A 23,796-nucleotide genomic window follows, 5' to 3' on the forward strand; every position below is an offset into this window, starting at 1 on the left:
ACTCAATTTCTTTTGAGTGAAACAAAATGCAGATAAAGATGCGTCTCTGTAAATGTCACGAGTCGAGATTCAAATATTGATGAAATGCATCCCGCTTCACGAACGAGGTTTTCTGTGAAACCTTGTTCTATAACGTAACAACTTGTTATACTAAGTGAGGTAAAACGACCCTCGTATAGTGAAGCGACTGTGCTATAGAGCTTTGATCTTTGCCATTCTACCGAATGCTTGCCCGCGTGAGCATGCGCCAGGTGAGCTATAAAGGTGGAGAGTTCAGCGCAATCACAGTGGAATGTGACTGCTGACTTCCATACAAATACACATATATCACTGCTCGATTAGCATGACGTGCTAGGTGTATTTTTGGGAAGGGTGGATTAATCTGTTTCTCTCTACTCTCACTATCTCAGGTAATAGTAGCCTCGACTTAGGACTGCGAGTTGCGGTTTAGATTTCTGGGTCACCTCAGGAAGGTGATTACGGAGTTACCACACGGATGGATGCTGCACACTTGTGTCATAAGAAGGAGGATATTATATATACTTTAACTATTGAATATGTCGTAGAAAGGGACTCCAGCAAACCGTATGATATCTCACCAACGTATGGGAACCTTCAGAGCCACATAAACAATGTATTTGGTGTCGATTTGTATTCTTCTCATTGTGATCGCTCTCCACTGTGCTGATGTGGGGGCACAGACACCGACAGGTGAGTTTGTCTGTTCAGGTATGTTTTATTATCAAATGAAACCACGCGAGGTAAGCGTACTAATGTAAACATGGTTGTCCTGTTTACGCTGTTCACGCGATGGTTTAAATAATGTGTCTGGACGTGTGTTAAACCGTACAATCTCTTGGTTAACAGTGAAATGTTCAATACCATATTTTATTTATGAATAATGGTGTTACAAATGGAGTCGTTTGATACACATAGCCTACATACACATTGTAGATCTTTTTACTTAAAATCAAATCTATAATTATGTTGTTTGCCAAAATCAAAAGAAAAAATCTGTTTGTTTTTGTGGCTGTAAAATTTGTAAATATACATGTAAAGAGAAAATATAAGTAATAGTAATAGCTTTTGCATGACAATGTGAATTAATGACTTATCTTAGGGAATTATATGCGTTCTATGGTACGCAAATACTTTGTATGCATATCTGAATATTTGAGAGGTCACATTATTGTAGAAAAGCAGTCGAATTGTGTTTGTGAATAATCAGAAATAAATAAACGGTGAGGCATTTTATTGACAAACGAAATATCAGGACTGACTCTGTAAGAAAAATGACAATGACATCATTCCACGAATATTCATTATCGCTGAACACAATCTTGATATATGGCAACTTCCCCCGTAGGTTGATGACTGTAGATATCAAACATTTCTCTCTTGGACACCTCTAAACTATCTGATAGAATCATTTTGGACATAACATAAGTGCGCTCTCCGTATAAGACAGCTGACAAGTAGGCATGGTGCACCTTTTGTAACAGACTTCAACTGTACTTCCTCTGGTTTGTTCTTTGAATAAGTGTACTGACTTATGTTATCCAAATTTCGCCCTGTATTATTTGTATTCAATTAATTATATTTTCCGAAAAGTATTAATCTTAATATATACCTTAAAAATCTGTTTAAAGGAGCAATTCGTAATTACGTTGATAAAGAGAAAATGTTTACAGAGTAATCGAAAACTGTCGCGAGCAACAGATTTCGTGCGGAATCGTTGCCTATCCTAAAAAGGAAAAAGAAAGAAAAGGGGGGGGGGGCGCGGAAGTTGAGACAGATGTACTCGTTTATTTCCCTTCCCTATGGCTATTAATCAGGTTATACATCTATATTTGTCATCACGCTGCATATTTGATTAACATTTTGCCACGTATCTGCGTAATGTGACCGCTTGATGACTATATGACATCTTTGTCTTCAATAATATTAAGGTGTCTCATCTTCACTGTCATTGTTCACACCGGCGCTTTTGACTTGAACATTTTTACAGTTACTTGTTTGCACAAAGGGCGTTTTAGCCCTTGTTTGAAATAATACATCTTGCTAATGTAGCTTTAACTGCAGAAAATGTCGTGCAAATTTTTTCGACTATTGTGTTGCAAATAAAAGTCAAAATAAACCGGTATTTTGTACGCACAGAGACGCCATCCTACACCTGTGACCTGGAGCGACCAGTGTTGACTAAGACACACTGGACCTGGTAGTCTGCAGGTCACGCCCTAATCTCAACTCTCAGCTGGATGATGCGCTAAGCCTCATGATACCGAGTCACTTTGTTAGCTTTTGTTTAAAAATCAAAAAGAAAAAAAAAGGTCCGTTTCAAAAGAAAAGACATCATTTAGCAAATCTCCTAATTAGACCTCATTAAGCAAATCTTTTATATACATCTTGAATTTAAACGGAGAGTTAATTACCACTGAATTGGATTTGTTCTGTAATTTCAAATCGGCGAACTCGGGAGAAAAGCATTTTGTTTACGCAGTTTGGTAAGCACTTTACTTACCAAACCTAATGGATTAAACCCCCTTTCAATTTCAGGAGTTATGGCAATAACATTTCTATGGCTACCTTCTAATATATACTATAATTATAATAAGAAAATTGTTATTGACAGGAAAATCGTAATAAAGAAAGTTACTTGAATCTATGTGCACATGCAGTTGGCAATAAAGCAAAATATTTGAAGAGTGCTGTTAGGATTTTTTACGAATTAGGCAACAATGTACAAATTTCCATCTGTTTCCTAATTTCAGCACGCCTTATCAATAACGGACAAACAAGTAGTTACGGGGTGGTTGAATTTTTTCGGTACAGTCGATGGGTCCAAGTCTGCGCAGACGAGTGGGACGATACCGACAGCCAGGTTGTTTGTCGTGAAAATGGCTATCTTTATGGAAAGGCACTCCCTGGGGGATTCTTTGGTGCACTGAATTTTGCTGTCACTGAAATAAGTCGAGTCAACTGCAGTGGCAACGAACGAGAGTGGGCTGAGTGTGATTACAGCCATGACGCCGGTATGCTCTGTTCAGATCCTGCCATGAACTATGCTACTGCCGTCTGCTCCAATAGCAGTTTTTCAGAAGGTAACGTAAAATGATAAGATATAGTACACTGAAAGCAAATAGTAGAAATCACAAATCCTTAGTAGCATGTGTATATTTTAGTCAATAAACCAAGTTTGATGTTTTACACCCCTTTTTTATTGTATTTGGTTGTGCTCGTGGTGTAGAATCTGTTTGTGGAATAACATTTAACGGATGTTCTTTTCTGCCTGCAACAGGGCTATATGCAGTGAAGATTTAGAAAAATCCATTTACACTAAAAGCATATTAACAAAATGCTTCCCTTATCTTTACAATGTCCCGTAAGACACTGCTATATTCGTAGCATTTCACCTCTGTAATACATGTATTCTGAAACAGTGTACGGATCTTTCGATTTGTATAACTGACGCTGCAGACCTATTGCGCTGTTTCCCCGAGTAATTACGTTTATCGGTTTATGAGTTGACGTTCTTGCACTTCTAATAAACCATGTAATTTTACCTAAACCCCCATTGCGAGAAGGCAACTTTTGGCAACAGTAAGGAGTTGGTTGGGAACCCGATCTGATAAATGCGTGTAGTGCTGTGATCTTTCCATCCGCTCTTGAAACACCAGCTCTTGCTGTTCACTACATAATAAGTGCATGAAAGTATTCGCATACTTTGATACTTAATCAAAATAAATGATGAACTAGGGAGAGAGAAAAGGTGAAAATCTTTTCCACAGAACATGGTGTGGCAGTGTATGCATATGGAGTAGTAGATGCGTTCAGCTAGAGGTGTGCAAATGCGTGTTTTGTATTTTAGTGCTTTAATGTGGATGTGTGATGTTTTATGTAATAGTTAAGAAGTAAATGTCTTTCATTATTTGTCAAATGTTAAAATGATCTTTGTTGTCAACTTATTTATTATTATTATTATATTTCTAATGGTTTTCATTATTGGTTAAGATAATTTGACGACAAACAATATCTTGTCATATGCATGTGTCAGAAAAGTTCCACTACAGGGCCCTAGGCTGACAAATGCTTGGCAGGTACCCTCTACCAGAGCCACAGACTGATTTTCCACTATATATTGATAGATATGGCACATTTTACACTGTGATAAAAGTGCATATAATTAATCTATTGCCCTGGTAAAGGGTACTTGGGAGAAGGGGGAGCTGTTGAACGAAGGTCTACAATACATGCAAACAGGTTATTTGTACACTGTACCACGGACCCCCTAGCACCAACAGCATCCCGTTGCCTACTATCCAGAAAAATGCCGATTAGCTTACCGCATTCATACACTTGGCGTACACATCGATTTTATACGTAAAGCACGGGAAACAAACGCCTCTTCCATGTACAAAAATATATTTTTCTCTTTAGGTTATGGAGTCAGTGTAACTGGCAGTAAATACAACTATACCGGCAGAGTGCGCGTCAAAAGATACGGTATAAGCGGGAGGATATGTAACACTCATTGGGACGATAACGCTTCACAGGTGGTTTGCCGCTCCCTGGGGTTTAGCGGGGGTGTGGCCTACCAGCTGACACAAAGAGGCACATTTCCTATATGGATAGCCAAGACTGTTTGTCACGGCAACGAGTCCCATATATCAGAATGTAATGTGACAGACGCCTATCATCCACACGGGCAATGCTCCTCGACAGACAACGCAGGAGTCCTGTGTTATCACGATGCCCAAGGTCTGTACACCATTAAATTCATTTATAAAGTTATTTTGTAAAGAAACAAGTAGCAGCTAATAAATGGTCATGCTTTGGAACTTTGTCCTTATTTCTAAGTAGGAAAACATAAATTGGGTGAAAAGAAATGCACCAGACATCTAAATTTACCACATATATTTCATTGAAATATTACTTTGTGCTCTACGCAATATTGTCTTCGGTAGATAAAGTTTTGATCCAATAGCTTTTTAAACATGCCATTGACCATGGACATAATAAGAGAAGGTCTCTTATTATGTCCATGCATTGACAATGCCAAATAATTGTCTTATAAAAAAACTCGTTGAAATTATCTCTGAAAGTAAGTTTCACATTTTTTAGCTTCATTAGCCATACTACTGTAGATACATCTAATATGTATTATCTACATTTTACTAAGGAATTCAGAAATTGAAACGAGATCACGTCCTTAGCATGCGCTAAATATTATGTGTTAGTTCATGAAAACATAAAGATGTTTATGCATTCGTATCATGGCTTTTGGAAAACGATCCTTTTGGCATAACAGAGATAACAACTGAGTGAAGTATCATTAAACTGTAAGTATTGATGAATTTCGAATGATTAAATGTAATGAATCTTTTAAAACGGGAACTGTTTACAGAGGCAATATAACGATCAATTGTATGATCATATTCATTGTACTCACAGGGGTCAAATATAGACTTGCCAAAGACTTAAACGCTGAGAACAATACAACCATATATGGTCGCATTGAGATCCAATATGAGGGTGTTTGGGGTACAGTATGTGAGGACAACCCCGTCAGTGCTGACACAACAGCCAGAGTGCTGTGTCGTCAGCTTGGCCATGCAGACGGCGTCCAGGTGTCAGGAGTGGTGTCTGGTGGCACGGGTCCCATTTGGACTCGGGCCTTGAAATGTACGGGTTACGAGGACACCATATTGGAATGTCCCAGTGGCGAGTGGAGAAAAAACGGCTGGCAGGTGGAGGAGGCAGATAACCCGTGTACGCATGACATGGATGTTGCTGTGCGATGCTATCCGCAAGGTGAGAGCAGTCTACTGCTGCGTAAATTTCTGTAGTGAAAAATCAATAAAAACACGACTGTAACTGTTAATACAAACATTGCAGATTTGCACATTGTAAAATAACCAGTTCGAGAGTTAGCGACATTCTAAACTTATATTACAGTTAAAGAACTGTCACATGAACAAAATATGAAATAAAGAATGTTTATATTATTTTGATATCTATATGATCTTCACATAAAACAAAAATTATGTATTTCAGTTGTTTTAAGGAACTCAAAATTTCATCAGATTTTAAAATCTTTTGTGTGTGTTTTAAGTTCGACTTCGTGTCCCGGGCTCCGAGCGTTCGATATACCAGCTGTCCCACGGCTTGGTTGAGATTCACAATGGTGACACTTGGAGTCAAGTTTGTGACGAGGACTGGGATGACACGGATGCTAAGGTAATCTGCAACCAGGAAGGGTACTCAGATGGCAGAGCGCTGTGTTGTGGCGCATTTGGGGATGGTTCTACATCGGACAGTATCCGACAGTGGACGAATGTACACTGCTCTGGAACAGAATTAGATCTACAGAATTGCTCACTTCGTCTGGCAACAAGAGTCTGCAACGCCAGCCGTCGAGCGTCTGTGGTGTGCTTTAACATTCCTGGATCAGGTATGTTCTTATTCTCGGTAAACAAACAATTTTCCAGTATATTTTTCATAGTTTGTTTCATATGTTTTTTTGCAGGTGTTATCCTCGAAATACCGATAAAATTAATTATTTCGTATACTGAAGTATTTATTTATTTTGCAGGCGTCCAGTTTTCACTAGCGGATATCGCAAAATACAAATTCACGCCAGTCAATGTCAAAGTTGACAACCTACAACAGATTGGATACGCGTGCGCCGAGGGCTGGACTGATGATGCCGCGACTGTGATGTGTGCTCAGTATGGGTACCGAGAGGGCGTGGCACTTAAGTTCTACACTGAGCAAGGTGACACACAGAAGCCATTCTGGGCCAGCAATGTCACCTGTTCTGGTCAACTGTTCCACATGGGTGGATGTAATTACAAAACCAGCGTGAGGTCCTGCACAGGCAACTATTTTGCAGGCGTTTCTTGTACAAACGTACCTGGTTCAGGTTTGTGTATAGCAAAACATGATATTAAAATTCAACTTGTTAAACAATGAAATTGTTAAGTTGTATATTACAACGAAACTTCTGTGGCATTTGGCATTTCAAAATCAATCAAAAAGTATATTCGCGTAGGCAACAAAGCACTAGTCCATGGTTACGCTAATTTTATATTAATGTCATGCCCTCAACTGAAGTATGAAAAGTGAAATTTAGGTGTCAGCGGCGTATTCCTGTTATCGACTGCCAGTCATGCTCCATTCAAGAAAGTTTGGGTAGATGACGGCAGTGGAGTTCACAAGGCAGTGTGTGCCAACGACACTTCAACTTGGACCGACTTGCACGCTTCAATTCTGTGCAAGAATAAGGGTTTTAGACACGGAGGCCGAGCTGGCAGGTTAGTACAATTTTCTCTCTCAAATTGAAGAAACTGAGAAAAAATAACCCGTTTTAATCATGCTAATTATGATAATGATGCAGCACCGAAAATGATAAGTAAGACCTAATTAAAATGTTTTAACATTTAAAAATTTAGAACGCAAAAGCAGCCGTGATAGATCGAAGTTGTTAAATCAATTAATCGAAAGCAAGGGTCATACGTGATGCAAATAACTTTCCTTAATGCTAAACAAATCTATTATAAATCCACGCAGCAGTTAGTTCAGATCGACGCTAATTATTTTTTTACTGTTTTTTAATCGTTATCAGACAGCAAAGAAAGGACGCTGCTGCTCCAAGTTCATACAAGTTCCTGTGCAGTGGCAACGAGTCCTCACCTATGAACTGTGTATTAGCTGTCCCTGTCGTCTCTCAAGCTTGTGACATGGAGGCAACCGTCCATTGTTTTTCGCAAGGTCAGTAAAAATTTGAAAATTGCTAACTTTTTTTTTTTTGGTGTGCAAATGTTTATTATTTCCTTTGTGTTTTTCTTCTTTGCTGGCTTTTGAATTTTCTTTAGAACTATTGGAAAATGTTTTATCCCATTTCATGATTATGGTTGGTGCTTTTTATTTTTGTCATAATATTTCAGTTTGTTTATTTTCAGCTCATCTACTAGGCGGTCCATCCGATAATTTCGGGGTACTTCTCACCTCGAATTTCCATCAGGATTCACAAGGCCTGATTTGTGACAAAAACTTCGGTAGAAACGAATCTAGAGTTGCGTGCAGGGATGTTGGCTATGAAGATGGGATTCCATTTTGTTGTTCAGCTTTTGGAGATCAGTCGTATGGAATAACAAGCGGGACATTTAATTGCACTGGCAACGAGAGAACACTATTTAATTGCAGTTACTACGATGTCAGTGTCTGTTCTAGTGGACAATACGTATCTCTGTATTGCAGCAGAAATGTTATGACCGATAGACTAGGTAGGCTTGGGTTATTTTTTACGCATTCCATGTACAATAGACACTTTGCCTGGGCTCCTCAACAAATAAAATGAAAAAATATCGCTAACTTGTAAAGCAAGATTATCCTTTAAAATCCACTGAATCATATTATGACGAAGAAAAAAGGTTAACAAATCCAAGATGATGTATTGAATATTGAATAACATACTTTTAAGACTAAATCACATATATTTTACAGGCGGTATGTTAATTTTAGCTGTATAATGAAAACGTAAATATGCATTACTTTATTAGTGAATGGTTTATAAAACTATGTTATTTTCCAGGAGAAGTTGTCAAGTTAACGGGTCCGTCAAACACATACAACGGCTATGTCAATATGAAATTAAGCGATGAAGACTGGATTGGAATATGTCACCAGGGGTTTGACAACACTGCAGCCAACATAACGTGTCAGCAGCTCGGGTTTGTGGGTGGATACAAGTACTTTGGTCCCAACATGATGGACAAAGGCACAGTCGCTGTCAGTGCGGTCCGGTGTAATGGAACCGAAGAGACGTTGGCCGATTGTGAGATTGGTGCATTAAGGCAGACCACTGACCCCACGTGCAGAGATATGGCGTCGGTGTTGTGTTATGATTTGCCCGGTACAAACTACTTCTATCGGTTATATTGATAGAAAGATAGGGGAAAAGAATTTGCAGCAATTGAAAATTTATATTGGCCCTATGTTCTTTTGTAAAGACATTCTGTGGTTCTTAGTTTGTTTTAAAACGTTGTTGAAAAATACAATTAGTAATTATTTATTTTAATTGTTTAAATGAGAGATGTAACCACTTTTGATATTAACCAACAGCCATTGCCTTTATCTGTTACTTTTTTTTTTCAGGTTTAAGCTACAGGCTTGGGACCACAGAGGTTCCCGTCTATAAGGAACATTTCGGAGAATCTGAAATAGGCATATTTGAAATTGGAAACACCAACAGAACTTGGGGAAAACTGTGTCTATCTATAGGAGAAACAAAAACCAGCACCGTGTTTTGCAAAGGTCTCGGACGGGGTTATACCACGGGAGTGACGGTTGATTATGTACAAATTCCCTTCTTTATGGCACCACCAATTTGGTTGGAATCAAGTGTGTGTAAAGGAACAGAGGCTTCCTTACTGGAATGCCGTAACTCTTGGTTCGGTGTGGAAGAAATGTATTCCTTCTGCTCGCGAGCGCAATTCGTAGTGCATTGTTTGAAAACTAACGGTAAGAATGATTTATTCAAACCACATAGTGAAAGAGAATATTAAAAAGTCAGAAGATTAATCGATAAATGTAATGCAGATGTATGAATATATGTACATCAGTAAAAAATGTTTTTATACTTTCTTGACGTCTTTTTAACGTTGGCTTTTTGAATATCTATAATTTGTCTCACTTTCTCAATTTTTAGTTCGGTTGACGCCTGATGTGTATTCATCAAATACTGCAGAGGCCAACTACACATTTGGTGTGGTTGACATCTATAAACAGGGGGAGTGGCAAGGAGTGTGTAATGATGGATGGGACCAAAACGATGCAGGTAATAACTGTACTTAAATCTGTACACAGCCATTTCAGTTGTCTTTGTCACATCTGAATTGTAGCCTTTTTGGACAAACGGTAATAATTTTGCCTATTTCAACATGACCTTACTTGTGTCCGTTAAAATGCATGCAACCTGTCGCGAACGGTCAACACAGAGTATAACAAGTTGCTGTTTTCACTTGGAACCTCTCAGGGCTCTATACAGCATAATGCGATTTCTATTAGAACCAAGTTTCCTCGCAATTTGGGGGACATTTGAACATCAGATTGTTCCAAACTTAGGCTGACTTTCAGCAGGGAAATGAAAACGAATTCGTTAAAAAAATACTCTAATCGATTGTTACATCTTGTAATTATATCAACAGACTTGTGTATCTATGCACATAAATCCGACCGCATATTAAAAAAATAGCGGATTAAGCCCCAAACCCATTGGAAAGAGGAGAAAAGAGTGTAGCGAGAGTCACAGAAGTAATGCCCAATTTTCAAAAATTATTTGCAGCGTAGAGGGGTGGCGCCCTTTATTGCATTTGTGTTTGTATTTTATAATCTTGTTGTCTTTTAAACCGTTAAGGTCCCGTGTTATGATATCTTGAATAGCACATAAAACTTCAAAGCAAAACAATATATATATATATATATATATATATATATATATATATATATATATATATATATATATATATATATATATATATATATATATCGGACAAAAGAAGTGTCACCCCCTAACTCAGAGTAATAAAAGTAGGCAGATCTTGGGTACTTATAATGCCTGGTTTACTTATAATGTGACTAATGAGTATAAAACCGCTATACCATGGAATTGTATTGTTGGTCTTGTACATGTACAGCAAATGTTATTCCTGTCTTCCTCCAATATGGCAAGATACAGGCAATTATCTAACGGTTATAGGTGCAAGTTTTTAACCTGAAGAGGCGGAATATTAGCAATGTCAGAATATCGATACAATTGAATTGTTCAGTCAGAACCGTGCAGAGGGTCTGATCTCGGTATAGAAACACTGGATCAAGAGACAAATTGCCTCTGATGGGTCGTCCAAGAAAAAATACTGGCCGTGAAGACCGACGACTGATTTTGATGTCCAGGTTGTCAAAGTTCGACATTGCTTGTCAGTTGACAACACAGTGGAACAATTTCACACATAAGAATGTGTCTGTGAAAATTGCTAGGCGTCGGTTACATGCTCAGAGAGTGTACAGCAGGGTAGCAAGACTGAAACCTCTTATATCGTTACAAAACAGGCAACGTAGAGTAAACTAGGGTCAACAGGATCTGGAACTGGACAGTTCATGACAATTGGTCCTATATATTTTTTTCTGATGAGTGTCGCTTTGGTCTGACCTCTGATGACAGACGGGTACGATGCTGGCAAACTGCTGGTAAAGCATTTGAACCACATGCACTTAATTTTCGAACCCGGAGCAGCATATTCATCATGGTGTGTGGCTGCATCAGCATCCATGGCTTGGGCGAATTGATAGTGGTTGATGGAAACATGAATCACTAGAAATATATCGATGTTTTGGAGTCAGGCTTGCTACCATCTATTACTAACATGTTTGGTGACAGGAATTATCCATTTGTTCACCAGGATGACAATGCTCCTTGTCACAGGCCCAGAGCAGTTGATTATTGGTTTGACCAACAGGACATTCGCAGGGCGATGTGGCCTGCCCAGAGTCCGGATGCAAACATAATAGAAAATGTATGGAATGATATGTCAAAACTTTTTACAAATGCCCGTCTAACCAGCAGATAAACTCTGTTATATTCAGTGTTTCATGCTTGGGCCAGCATTAGCTCTGAACGCATCAGACAATTATATGAAACCTTGCTTCGTAGACTGGCACCTATTATTAGGTCACGTGGCTATGCCACTAAGTACTAATTTTGGACTTGAAACTGCATATTTTGGTAGAATGTATATTTTGATCTCATTTTGTGATTTTTTGTGAAATTTGATGTTAATAAAATGATACCAGGAGCATATCATTCGGCAGTCATTTATCTCCCCCATAGTATTGGCTCAGTAGGGGTGACACTTCTTTTGTCCAGTGTGTGTATATATCACTGAATATGTCAAATTTCAGGGGTAGTTTGCAGGGCAATGGGTTACAAGATCGGTCTCCCCATGTGTTGTAACATATTTCCTGCCGTACAACCTGCAAACTTTGCTATGACTAGGGTGGCTTGCACTGGAAACGAAAGTGACATCACAGCATGCCCGTATGAACAAGTGGTTGGGGATACCAAGTGTTCTCCGGCAGGTGTCTTTTGCACAAACGATACGATCGGAGGTAAGCCTTTCCACGAAGTCCGCATTCATAATTATTGTCAAAGTAAAATAAATAAAACGGGGCACAAAGACCTGGACTGGTTTTACAAAAGAACTAAATAAGTCCTTATTATCAAAACCCATAGTAGTCCATTAAAATAAAGAAAGTATTGGTCTGAAACATTAACAAAGTCTTTCCTGTTATAAATGTTGCGATATTTAATTTAATTGGAGTACAAATGAATTATACTACAGTAGGTCAAAGTGGACTAAAGTTTACTCCAATTTTAGGACTAAAGTTACTTTGTGAAATAGGCCGCTGAATTGGTGATATGGTTTATGTGATGTCTATTTTCTAATACTGAATTAAGTTCAAAAACCCCTTTTGCTTCTGGATGATTCCGTTCGATCTTATATAATATGTAACATATTTCAGGATTCACGATTCAGCTGGCCCATGGCACCACCTATACAGGCGTGGTCGAGGTCCGCTTTAAGAACATTGGTCCGCAGGGCTATATATGTCCTGATAATTGGGATGACAGTGATGCAAATGTCGTCTGCAGAAGTTTGAACTTTACGCAAGGTAGAGCCTTAAAGCGCCGCATAGCGGGGATACGATTGGATAGAGTTCCCATGTGGATGTCCGACGTCAAGTGTCATGGAAACGAAAGCACGCTTGAAAACTGCTCCTACACTGGCCCGGGCGAGATGCATACCTGTAACCAGAAAGATTACATTGCTGGCGTATTTTGCACGAACGAAAAAGGTAATGATACGTGGTTTATGTCTTTTAATTACTTATGATGCTGTACTATTGCTGTACTTTTTGCCCTTCATATTTTTGGATATCTGACTGGTGGGTAGTTTCTAGTGCATATCTTAGGGTGTATTCCCAGAGATTTAGATCGATCCAGGGATTAAGATTTAGATCGACCTAACTCCCTGGTGGTTCAAGCTAAATTGCAGTCAGCCGAGCGCGCACCATAGTTAATTACCCCCTTACAGCTTTCAGTAGGCGGGACAGACGCTTAAGCCGGCTAAGCTAACAGTAATCTAGTGAGACTCCCCACAGGGATAGATCGATCTAAAATCTATGGAAATGGGGTCTTAAATGCTGGAAACTGTAGTCAGTTTTTGGTCTGTTTTGATAAATGCTTTGTTTTTGTATTCTTGATTATATTTCCTATGAAAGTGGTTGTTTTCGTACATTTCTCAATTGTCAGAAAATAATTAACTTTTGACTTCATCATACCGCAACGATATTTTTTCATGGTTTTTATCCAATGCCTATTACCATGGTAGGAATATTTTACACTTTGGGCGGAAATCAATCAAACCAAGGCTTTATAGAGATATCTGTGAACGGAGAGGTTGGCACGTTATGCCAGCAGTCATCAGGGCAGTGGACGGACGAATCTGCCAGAGTATTCTGCAAGGCACAGGATCAGGGCTTCACCGACGGCGTTGCTGCATATAACTCGTACTATAGTGGAGGAAGTGGCCCAGTCTGGCAGGCGGGCTATGACTGCGTTGGTGAAGAGGCTTCCCTACATGATTGTCCGCAGCAGGGCCTGGTAAAGATGCTAGATGGACCTTGTAGTAGTCACCAGCTTGATGTAGGGGTGTTCTGTTTTAACCAAGGTAAGCAGTTGGTCTTCACTTTTATGAAGTTTCAATGCATGATGCCAGTTTCTTAGTTTTAAAAAAAGCAATTTATTACATTTTTCTTCTATATAGCAATAGATATAATCACACTCTTAAATGAATCTCGATGAATTACTTCAAAAAATGTTTCATATTTCCAGTTCGTCTCCGCAACTCCAGTGGCACCTTTGGCACCAAAGCAGGACGTGTGGAGGTGAATCACAACGGGCACTGGTACGCGGTGTGTAGTTCGAGTTTCAGTAACCCGTCGGCTAGACATGTCTGCCGAGAGCTTGGGTTCTATGACGGAAAAGCGCTTTGCTGTTCGGCATTTGGTGTCCTCCCAGAAGTCGGTATTCTTAACAGGACAGTCGAATGTCAGGGGGCCCTCGGAGAGACACTTGACTCCTGTATCACTAATACTACATGTGAGAACGAGGAATATGCGTCAGTGGTCTGCAATGACGGACAGCTGACAGAAGGTAAGATGTATTGATATTGGGTAAAGGACCTTACTAACTCTGGTCGAGAAGTAAATCTACTTATGGTTGGTTACAGAACAAAAAGATTCCAAAGGTATCAAAGGTATGAGCGAGATGTTGCATCTGTGGGCCTAGTGTAAATGGAATTCTGAACGATTCTGAACTGTGCATATTTTGAAGTAACCATCCGGTACTAAATAAATTTATTTCATACAGTAAGCGAACTGTGTTGGCTCCTTTACTTTTTACGAAACCTTGCTTTCCAGGATATACAATCCTTATTGAGGATAAACGTCCCATAGGTGATGGGCCTGACACTGGTATCACAGGGTATGTATCTGTCTCACATATGTCCCTGACTGGTCGGGTGTGCACTACTACGTGGAATGATGCCAACGCCCAAGTTGTCTGCAGGAGCTTAGGGTACAGAAATGGCGCTGTATACAACCACAGTGTGCCCTCTGCCATACCTCAACCAGTGCTTGCTGCAGTACGTTGTCAGGGGAATGAAACCAGTTTAGAAGGATGTCTCATTTCGGACGCTACAGAGAACTGTCCCAGGAATTTGAAGGCAGGCTTCATGTGTTTTAATGATTCTAGTAAGTATTTGTTTATCATTGTATATTTGTCCACGGCTTTTAAATGAATTATCAACTGAAACTCTTGGTGTGTGTTTTGTTTATGATATATAATGAAGCTTTCATACCTTACATAAAGCTGTAATGTACCTTAAATGATAACTGTTTTGTTTTGGCAGTTTTGTGCATATCGTACCGGCAATATATGAAAGATTTATAGTATGCAATATTGTTATTATGGCACAAAATTTATCTTGACCATCACTGTGTGGCATTTTGAAGATATTCAAAATCTCCTATAAATATGAGATCACCGCTGTATTCAAGAGGTTATGGCGCCAATCCCACCATCGATAATACACTAGATCCCAGTTTGCTATTATATTACACTATATGCTTTATCTCGTTTCTTTCAGACGTAGAATTCAGACTCCTGCGCCATGGTGGCAGCTCTAAAAACGAAGGTATTGCCGAAGTAGGCATAGGCGGTATTACCGGCTACATATGTGGATGGTTATGGGACGACAATGATGCTGATGTATTTTGTAAAACTGTCGGTTATTCTGGCGGACAGGCAGCAACGTATCACAGAAGAACGGCAATCATTGGTTCCCGCTTCGACGTGGACAAAATTTGGCTGAGCCATCTCCAGTGTAATGGCAGTGAGAATTCGATACTGGGGTGCCCGCATCCCGGATGGGATATACTCACCAGTTCGACAGCACATACAGAGGCGTCGACAGTTAGAAATTATTGTTACCGATCATATAGTCCTTATCTGGCGACATGTGTTTGCTTTGATACAAGTGAGTCCTTTTTTAAGTGGGTGTATGCATTTATACTGACAAGTTGTGCATTATTATTATTATGGTACAGCTGTTTTTTCCTCCAAGGTAAATATTGATTATTTTAATGAAAAGATACATTTATATCAAACGCCTTAGTTTACACAATGTGCATCATTTAAAGCAATTGTGGCGAAGAGCAGTTTATGGAGGTTCTCGTAATTTCAGTTCGTTTAAGCAGTGGTCCCTACGGCACCATGGGGCGTGTGGAGGTCAGCTACGAAGGTGATTGGGTTGGAATATGTGATGTGGGCTGGACAGACCAGAGAGCTGAAGCCACGTGCAAACAACTGGGCTATACAAGCGGGAAGGCAGTTCTTCATTCAGCTTTTGGGAGTTTTAACGGCACCATTCCTCTGAGTGATTTTCATTGCAATCTGACAGACAATACGAGGCTTAATTGTACCTACACGGTCAAAGAGTGTTCATCTGGAAATTATGCATCCGTGGTGTGTTTTAGCAGTCTGCCTATAGAAACCGGTAGGTAGAAATTTTACAGTCCTGACAACTGAAATATTTAAAATGTATAATCTAGATAATTTGAGTGCTCTAGTAAGAGAAGTTTTAAAGATGAAATTATAATTTCAGTCAAGAGCTTCATTTTTAATACCCTTCAATGTAGTTTTGTTTATTCTCACTTGTATTGAATGCATTCGTCTCTTGTCTTTGGCAAGATTTTGCAGTAAATTTCATAACCAACAAGAATCAATGGGCGAAACCACTGAAAGTCAGAGTGGATGGTGTCTGGGGCCGATTTTGTCCCACAGGTTGGAATGACGCAGCAGCATCAATTGCTTGTAGAGAAATTAGCTGGCAGTATGCCGGAGGGAAAGCTTTCATGTTCGACGACGACAGTAATGATATTGCCATCCCGTTGCCACGCGTAGTGGGTAATTTGCGCTGCAATGGAACTGAGCAGTCTTTGCGAGATTGTGCAAGGTTTTCCCTAAAAGAAAAACAAACAGGATGCCCATATAGTGGATCAACTCCTGGTGCTGCTTGTTATAAAAAAGGTATATTTTCTTGATTTGGTTTGAAGCTGGTATCTTTGCTGCAACTGTATTTGGCAATGATACCCTTTTTTGGGTTTATGATGGTAATATATTTATCTAGTTTACTTGAAGGTCTGAATCACTCGAATAACAAAATAAAGAGTTGGTATTCCAACTACAAATTTTCAACAGATTTCAAGTTGACATAATTATACGTAGACAATCTTCCAGTGATATACATGCTGTAGAATCTTAATTAATGCTTTGTTGCAGACATAAACTTCCAGTTAGTTGGAGTTGAAGGATCTACAAGCTCGGGGATATTTGAAATCAGTGTAGATGGCGTCACAGGAGCACTATGCCCGGAACAATGGAAGGAGTCGGAGGCCAGAGTAGCCTGTAGAACCTTGGGATATGCCGATGGTGTGCCTACATGTATGGTGGGAGAAAACTATTACCAGGGCACAGCTGTTTGCGGCGGGACGGCCCGCATTGAGGCAGCAATGATGACGGTTCTGAAATGCAAGGGAACAGAAAGCTCTCTGTTTGAGTGTGAGACTACAGACCACGAGTGGAGAGCTTGGGACTCCTCAGGCTGTGCCTACGGCAACTCTCTTCGCAGTATGGCAGCAGTGCACTGTTTTAATGCCTCCATGGGTGGGTAACACGCCGAGTTATAGAATACCCGTTTCTGTTGGACGACAGAGGTTGCAGACTCTCTCTCTCTCTCTCTCTCTCTCTCTCTTCTGTCTTGATACACAGATTATATCGACTGGATTTTTAAATGCCCTTAGCTTAAAGAGATAAATATAAATGTGGTTGTCGATGGGTTCTCTGTGTATTACAACGGTACGTTTTGAATCAGGTTTTGGTTTCGTTGTAAAGATTGCCTGAACTGTTGATGTATCTTTAAAAGTAAAACAACACATTATTATGCATTTTTATTACATTTTACAGAAGTAGTCAGCGTTCGTCTGTCACCTGGGCCGAACTATGGGCGTGTGGAGGTGAACGTTTCCGAGTCCAACATCTGGGGGACTGTGTGTGACGACCTGTGGGACGACAGGGATGCCACAGTGGTATGCCGTCAACTGGGATACGGTTTGGGCAAGGCTGTGCGGGGATCAGGATATGGCGGGCAAACACCAAGTGCTATATGGTTAGACGGGATGCAATGTATTGGAAACGAAACCACCATAAAAGATTGCAGGCACAAACCCGTTGGCATACACAACTGTGATCATCAAGAGGATGCTGGAGTTAAATGTTCAGGTAAGTTATGATTTGAAAAGATTACTAGTACAGTTGTCGACGATTTTGCATAAGGGCATTTTTTTTAAATTGTAGGCTACCAGAATTGCAGCACTTTAATTCTGTTAAGTGACGAAGCACTTCTATATATAAATATATGATTGATAAATCCTGATATTTTAGAAATAAAAAAGGAGATACTTGTAATAGCAAGCATTGATGAAAGAAGTGCATGTTTATTTGCCCCAATGCTATTTTTTGATTTCACAGAGATCCCATCGACAACCACAACCACAACGACCCCCCGTCCTACCACAACAATAACGACTTTAGGCTCTACTACGGCTCCTCACTCCACGGGAATGATAACGACACTGAGCTCATCTACGACATCTCACTTCACCACTGCAATAACGACCAGCGATTTTGTCAGCTTTAATACAACAACCACATCATGGTCTGTTTCTTCATATTCAACAACTCCGACTACACCATTCACATCAACATCACCGCCAGTTTCTACTACATCGTCATTAACGTCATCAACATCATCGACGGCAACCTCTTCACCAAATACATCTCCAGCTTCATCATCACAGTCTTTTCCATCTTCTACTTTGCTGCCATCCTCCACGACAGTTGCACAAAAACAAGACTCAGTAAAAAGCACCATTCTCATGGCAACGCTCATTCCAATTTTAGCGTTGATTCTTATAATAGTTTTATTCAGCGCAATCTGTTTAGCGAAGCGAAGACAAAACTTGAAAAAATCTGAGATTCATACTGATGTATCGCCGATAGTCAATGAGACAAGCGATGGTACCTTGCAGATGACAAACGTTTTATATGGAATGGAGGAAATAGATATGCGTCCAGAAGATTTTGCACTTCATGACACGACAACTTCAAATGTATTTGAAAATAAACTTGCCTCTGATGCTTAACTTGGCAACCAGGCCCTTCATGTTCACTCTACGTGTACGTGGCATTCTACAGTTCAATTAAAAACATGTATTTTTATACCATTCATTTTAGTTAGATAATTAGAATCTCGAAGACAGAATCTCTAGCCTCATCGTTCATGTTGCATCCAAGATTTTACTACAATAACACACTGAATACATAGGGAGGGGGATGAATATTGTTTTTGAGAATGAAAGGACCGTATACAATATTTTGGCTCGAAAAATCTACATCAACAAATTTCCCAGGACTCTTACGCAAAACTCGAAAATACTCTGTAAATTTACATTTTGTTAGCGCTGTTTTTTATCATTTGGCCTTAGCAGGATGAACGTTTTTTTACCTTGCGTAGAAGTGTTAATTTAGCAGGGTGTACTTATTTTATTATTTGAAACGGAAATACCATAATTGTGTACGAGATATCTAGAAAGAAAATGCACGTGATTTTAGACTGTAGCGTTCAGTACCGTCCCTTAAAGCTCACTTTATGGTGCTGTACGTGTCTTATTTCCCTGTGGTGCTGTATCACTGGTGATTTATGAAGTATTAGACAGGCTAGTTTCAGTCATCCAACTATCAGTCGCCTCGACGACAAATTCTTTATCTAAGCGTAGACCTATAACTAGCAAGATCTTGCCATTCGATAATTTAATTGTATTTCCAGGTACGTTTGTATTAATTCGTACTGTGTTAAAAGCTGTAAAAGCTGTACGTGTTATGCCTACGTTAAAAATGTGCACATATAAAAATCATTTTAATTATTTCAGTCTACTTGTAGTAAATTTATATTACCCATTGTTGGTTTTGCTTTTTTGTTGGCTTTAAAAGCAATGATTATGACTTGCACATAAATATAAAAAATGATGGTTGTGATGTTTAGACGTAAAACCTGAAACGTGAAAGGGTAATGATTTTAAATAAATGTTAACAAACCCACCAATTACTTTCTTACATAGCGTTTTACACTATTTTACTTTTGCTCAAAAGGTATTTGGTTGTGGTTCGTGTATACAAACCGTTTAATCTTAATAGGTTGACGTATTTTATATGTACTGGTTTGTTTGTTATTTATCTGCTAGTTATGACTGTGGTTCCTTAGATGTCTTAGATTTATCACGAAGTTAAATAAAAATGTGCAAAATGTTTTAAATTATGGGAAATACCTCTGTTATATTAAAATACAATGTGCCCCAGAGATTCAGAAATAAAGAGGAATAGCGAATCGAAACGAATGAATTCTACCCTGGATGATGAATCCTGGAATTGTTCTTATTTCTTCCCAGGCTGTGCAGTGCACCCTTTCTAACCCCGACTGCACCCACCGTCACCCAACCAAACTTTCTACGTGCGTGTGTTTTGCAAGCAAAAACGTGTAGCCTATCAGAAAATAATTTAGGATACGTTTCAATATGCCCCAATAATTATATATTTTTAATGAAAAGCTTCTAACTGTACCTTTCCCAATCAAGACCTTAAAAACGATAAAACAAATCCTTTAAGTAAAAGAACCAGCACGGCGACGGCATGTCCTTCTAAAATGAGGGTCCCATGGAGGGGGGGGGGTAGTAATCATAGTAGCCTACAAGGGAATAAAACCATCAATTCACAGTGAATAACACTTTTTTCATCCTGAAAATCACAAATCACCCGGTATATAATGATTTCTTTTCACGAAGGGCAAAGAACACAAAGCCGCATTTGCGAGTTAGGCCTGCTGTTCACACCCTGAGCTTCAGAGATAACTTGACACTAAGGGCGCATTCCCATAGATTTTAGATCGATCTATCCCCGTGGCCGTCTCACTTGATTACTGTCAGATAATCCGGCTTAAATGTTTGTCCCTCCTACTACAAGCTGTAAGGGGGTAATTAACTTTCGTGTCTGCTCGGCTGACAGCTATTTAGCGTGAACCCCCAGGGAGTTAGGTCGATCTAGTTGGATCGATCTAATCTCTGGGAATGGGGTCTGAGCTCTTCACTATAGCCTTTCTTCATCGTGTCAAGTTGACACGATGAAGATAGGCTATAGTGAAGAGCTTAGTGTCAAGTTATCTCTGAAGCTCAGGGTGACTGTAGGCCTACATAAAAATGAACGTTTCACGCATCTACTTCTATATCCCGGGAAATAATTATAAAGTGTCTTTCACGGGTAAAGAATACACCCAATGGGACCCTGTAAAATGCACAGGATGACATACATGGTGGTCTAAATGTCTGGTCAGTTATCTTAAACTTACCATAAATATATTTAATAAAATCTTCATCTTCTTATTGTAAATGGTGTAAAACATCGAATCTAAGACCCCATTCCCATAGATTTTAGATCGATCTATCCCTGTGGGTAGTCTCACTAGATTAGGCCCCCTACTGTCAGCTTAGCCGGCTTAAGCGTCTGTCCCGCCTACTAAAAGCTGTAAGGGGGTTATTAACTATGGTGCCCGCTCGGCTGACTGCAATTTAGCGTGAACCCCCAGGGAGTTAGGTCGATCTAAATCTTAATCTCTGGATCGATCTAAATCTCTGGGAATGCACCCTAAGTACAGCTTTGTTTAGGGTGAAAATTGCGATACAAGCGTAGCGGTATGTTGTGAGAAATTGACAACCTAATAATCTGACTACTACACAAGATAATAACTTAAACTGTCGTTTTCAGTATCTGAAAACAGCAAAGGCATGTTGATGATAGAGAGGCAAGTTTCCAGTGTCCCCTAAATCTCGGGGCGGAGCAGCTTGATCGTTCTTTGTTTTCTATAAACCCTCTCCTGCAAGTGTAGTTACGCAGCGTGCTCTCCGGTGTCAGAGTTTGGAAGTACGATGCGATTCTGAATTTCTTGTCATAAAACGGATAAAGGCCGAGATGAGGCGCGGGAGGAAAAGAAAGTCGGTAGCTGAAGCTTCAGCTCAGCAGGAAAAGTCGGAGGCAGAGTTGCCTGACCCTCAAAAGAAATCCAAATCTGAGAACCAAACCAGCCACGCTAGCGATACATTTTGGCTAAAAATAGAACATTGGTAAGCCCGCAAGTTTGAGTAAAAAAAATGAAACACTTGTAAGTCAACATATTTTAGTCAGATGAGGAGACATAAGAATTAACAACACACAAGAACACAACAAGAAAGAGAATTGGAGGTTTTTAGGAGGATGGCGTATATTTGGGAATTTTGGTTTAATTTGGTTTATTTTCTCGTTTAGATCATATAATAGATTATATAAAGTTTCCTAAACTCAAACCTTAATGTTACAAGCCTTTCCTCAGTTTGAAAATTTTCTCTAATGAATGTTTAAAAAATCATTGAAAATAATACTTAAATTTTCCAGCAAATCCTGACAAGTGTACAAGCGCAGAGCTGTGGAACTGTCCGAGGCTCTGCGCGTAGAATTTGGGGATCTTAAGATAGATCTAAATCCAGACCCCCCACGCCGAAATACCTTTGAAGTCACCATGATTTTCAAGAATGGTGAAGGTATTTTTTTTGGTGAAAAGCTATTGTATTCAAACGTGAAATTTTGAATGAGTCAGACACATGAAACATAGTTTACTCTATTATTTATTATTTAGCTTACGACATGTTAAAGTTGACATACAATAATAAAATGAGTGTTTTTATTCATTTTTTATTGGCAATAATTAAGATATTTAGTTTTACCTAAGGGTAATAAATTTTAACAAGGTAAATCTATGATGATAATTATGTTTTTCAGTTGTCAAAATCTGGAGTGGCATCAAAAAAGGCCCACCTCGCAAGCTGAAGTTCCCTGAGGCTAGTGTTATCATTGCTGAAATCAAAAAGCATTCATAAATTCAGGTAATGTCATTTAACAAAATCACCAAGATGGTCATTACAGATTGATTAGCTAAAGACACTCTTTCCCAGTAAAACAGTTTATATTTATTTTGATTAGCATCATGTTTGATTGCTTTTACATTTGCAATAATGTTTTGTAGTAAATAAAATATTTCATTATTGTGAGAATGAGATTTTCACACTCCCTATGTCAATATACTTACCTGAAACTTTTTTTTTTCTTTTCAGAGTCATTTTTCACTTTTGCTTAGCTTGTTGGCTTCAGCTTCATGATGGATATGAAATGAAAAAGTGCCACTTTGTTTCAATCTTGATATTATTGCTGAACTTAACAAGACTGAGGTTGAACTAAGTACTACTACATTTTTCAGTTATGGCTACTATGTTAAAAGTTAGTTCCACACTGCAGTGTTCAAAAGAGGTTTGCTTTATTGTTTTTGTACTATTAAGGAAAATGCAAAAAAAAGATGTGTTTTTTTTAATCTATTGTCAGTATTGGGAAGGTTAATATAGTATATGGATAGTATAATTAAAATTTGTCTACACTACCAGTACAATCTTGACATGTCACAGTAGTTTCAGTTTGAAAATTGATTGTTGTCAACTTCTAAATATGAATTTGTTTTTTTTTTTTTAATTTTTGATAGAATAATACAATTTATTGTTAAAAACTGTATTAGTTTTTAGTTTTCTTTTGTGTAATTTGTTGTTAAGAATATGGGCAGTGATAACATACTTGTCACTATTGTCATTCCTGTTGCAAATTAAACTTTAAATTTGGCCAGGGCAAACAAGTTGTGTTGGTAGGGCATAACATTCGATCAGTCGACTCACTGGTGCCATGTAATGCAGCCAATGCCAGGAGCACTTGGAAAAAAATTCTTTTTCTTTTTGACACTCCCTTTTAAACAGATCTTGCCAAGTAAAAAATCGTATATAGACGAGAGGCATTAGTTGCTGACTGTCTGCAGCTGGCAATGAATTACACCCTCTGCTTATGATGCCCTTGAAGATGTTAAGATAGTAAAAACGCTACACCTTTTAGACCAAGTCTTGAAGATATGGCACCACAGTTTTGACTTGAATTTTGTG

At 39.0% G+C, this 23,796-nt stretch overlaps 1 protein-coding gene and 2 long non-coding RNA genes across 4 annotated transcripts; 2 read left to right on the forward strand and 1 right to left on the reverse strand.

The window, feature by feature from the left end:
• Positions 1-280: 280 nt before the first annotated feature.
• Positions 281-20,133, forward strand: LOC106169097 (scavenger receptor cysteine-rich type 1 protein M160). Its single transcript, XM_024077809.2, has 23 exons — positions 281-711; positions 2,772-3,101; positions 4,438-4,758; positions 5,452-5,811; positions 6,113-6,451; positions 6,593-6,922; positions 7,133-7,313; positions 7,625-7,770; positions 7,962-8,285; positions 8,594-8,914; positions 9,157-9,522; positions 9,710-9,838; positions 11,959-12,165; positions 12,580-12,912; positions 13,449-13,787; positions 13,952-14,272; positions 14,539-14,871; positions 15,267-15,656; positions 15,864-16,175; positions 16,370-16,708; positions 16,961-17,344; positions 17,645-17,959; positions 18,209-20,133. The coding sequence occupies exons 1-23, from the start codon at positions 633-635 to the stop codon at positions 18,880-18,882; spliced, it is 7,173 nt and encodes a 2,390-aa protein (XP_023933577.2). The 5' UTR covers positions 281-632; the 3' UTR covers positions 18,883-20,133.
• Positions 20,134-21,337: 1,204 nt separating this feature from the next.
• LOC106169106 (uncharacterized) lies at positions 21,338-23,378 on the forward strand. Of its 2 annotated transcripts, none has more exons than XR_015331739.1 (3): positions 21,338-21,909; positions 22,601-22,704; positions 22,933-23,378. It is a non-coding gene; the product is annotated as an uncharacterized LOC106169106 (long non-coding RNA). The 2 variants fall into 2 exon arrangements; XR_015331740.1 differs by lacking the exon at positions 22,933-23,378 and adding an exon at positions 22,217-22,362 and having other exon boundaries at positions 21,477-21,909.
• Positions 22,429-23,018, reverse strand: LOC106169107 (uncharacterized). The gene is made up of 2 exons (XR_001239085.2): positions 22,908-23,018; positions 22,429-22,675 (listed from the first exon to the last, which is right to left on the reverse strand). It is a non-coding gene; the product is annotated as an uncharacterized LOC106169107 (long non-coding RNA).
• Positions 23,379-23,796: the final 418 nt, after the last annotated feature.

Source organism: Lingula anatina, chromosome 1, assembly GCF_051362555.1.
Source record: "Lingula anatina isolate TDL-2025a chromosome 1, LinAna3.0, whole genome shotgun sequence".
Taxonomy (NCBI): domain Eukaryota; kingdom Metazoa; phylum Brachiopoda; class Lingulata; order Lingulida; family Lingulidae; genus Lingula; species Lingula anatina.

Bases quoted from the DNA above. Each gene is read 5' to 3' on its own strand.
- LOC106169097 (XM_024077809.2), top strand. From the start codon at position 633: ATGTATTTGGTGTCGATTTGTATTCTTCTCATTGTGATCGCTCTCCAC. The intron at 14,872-15,266 runs GTAAGTATTTGT...CGTTTCTTTCAG, and splicing joins CATGTGTTTTAATGATTCTA to ACGTAGAATTCAGACTCCTG. The intron at 17,345-17,644 runs GTGGGTAACACG...TACATTTTACAG, and splicing joins CTGTTTTAATGCCTCCATGG to AAGTAGTCAGCGTTCGTCTG.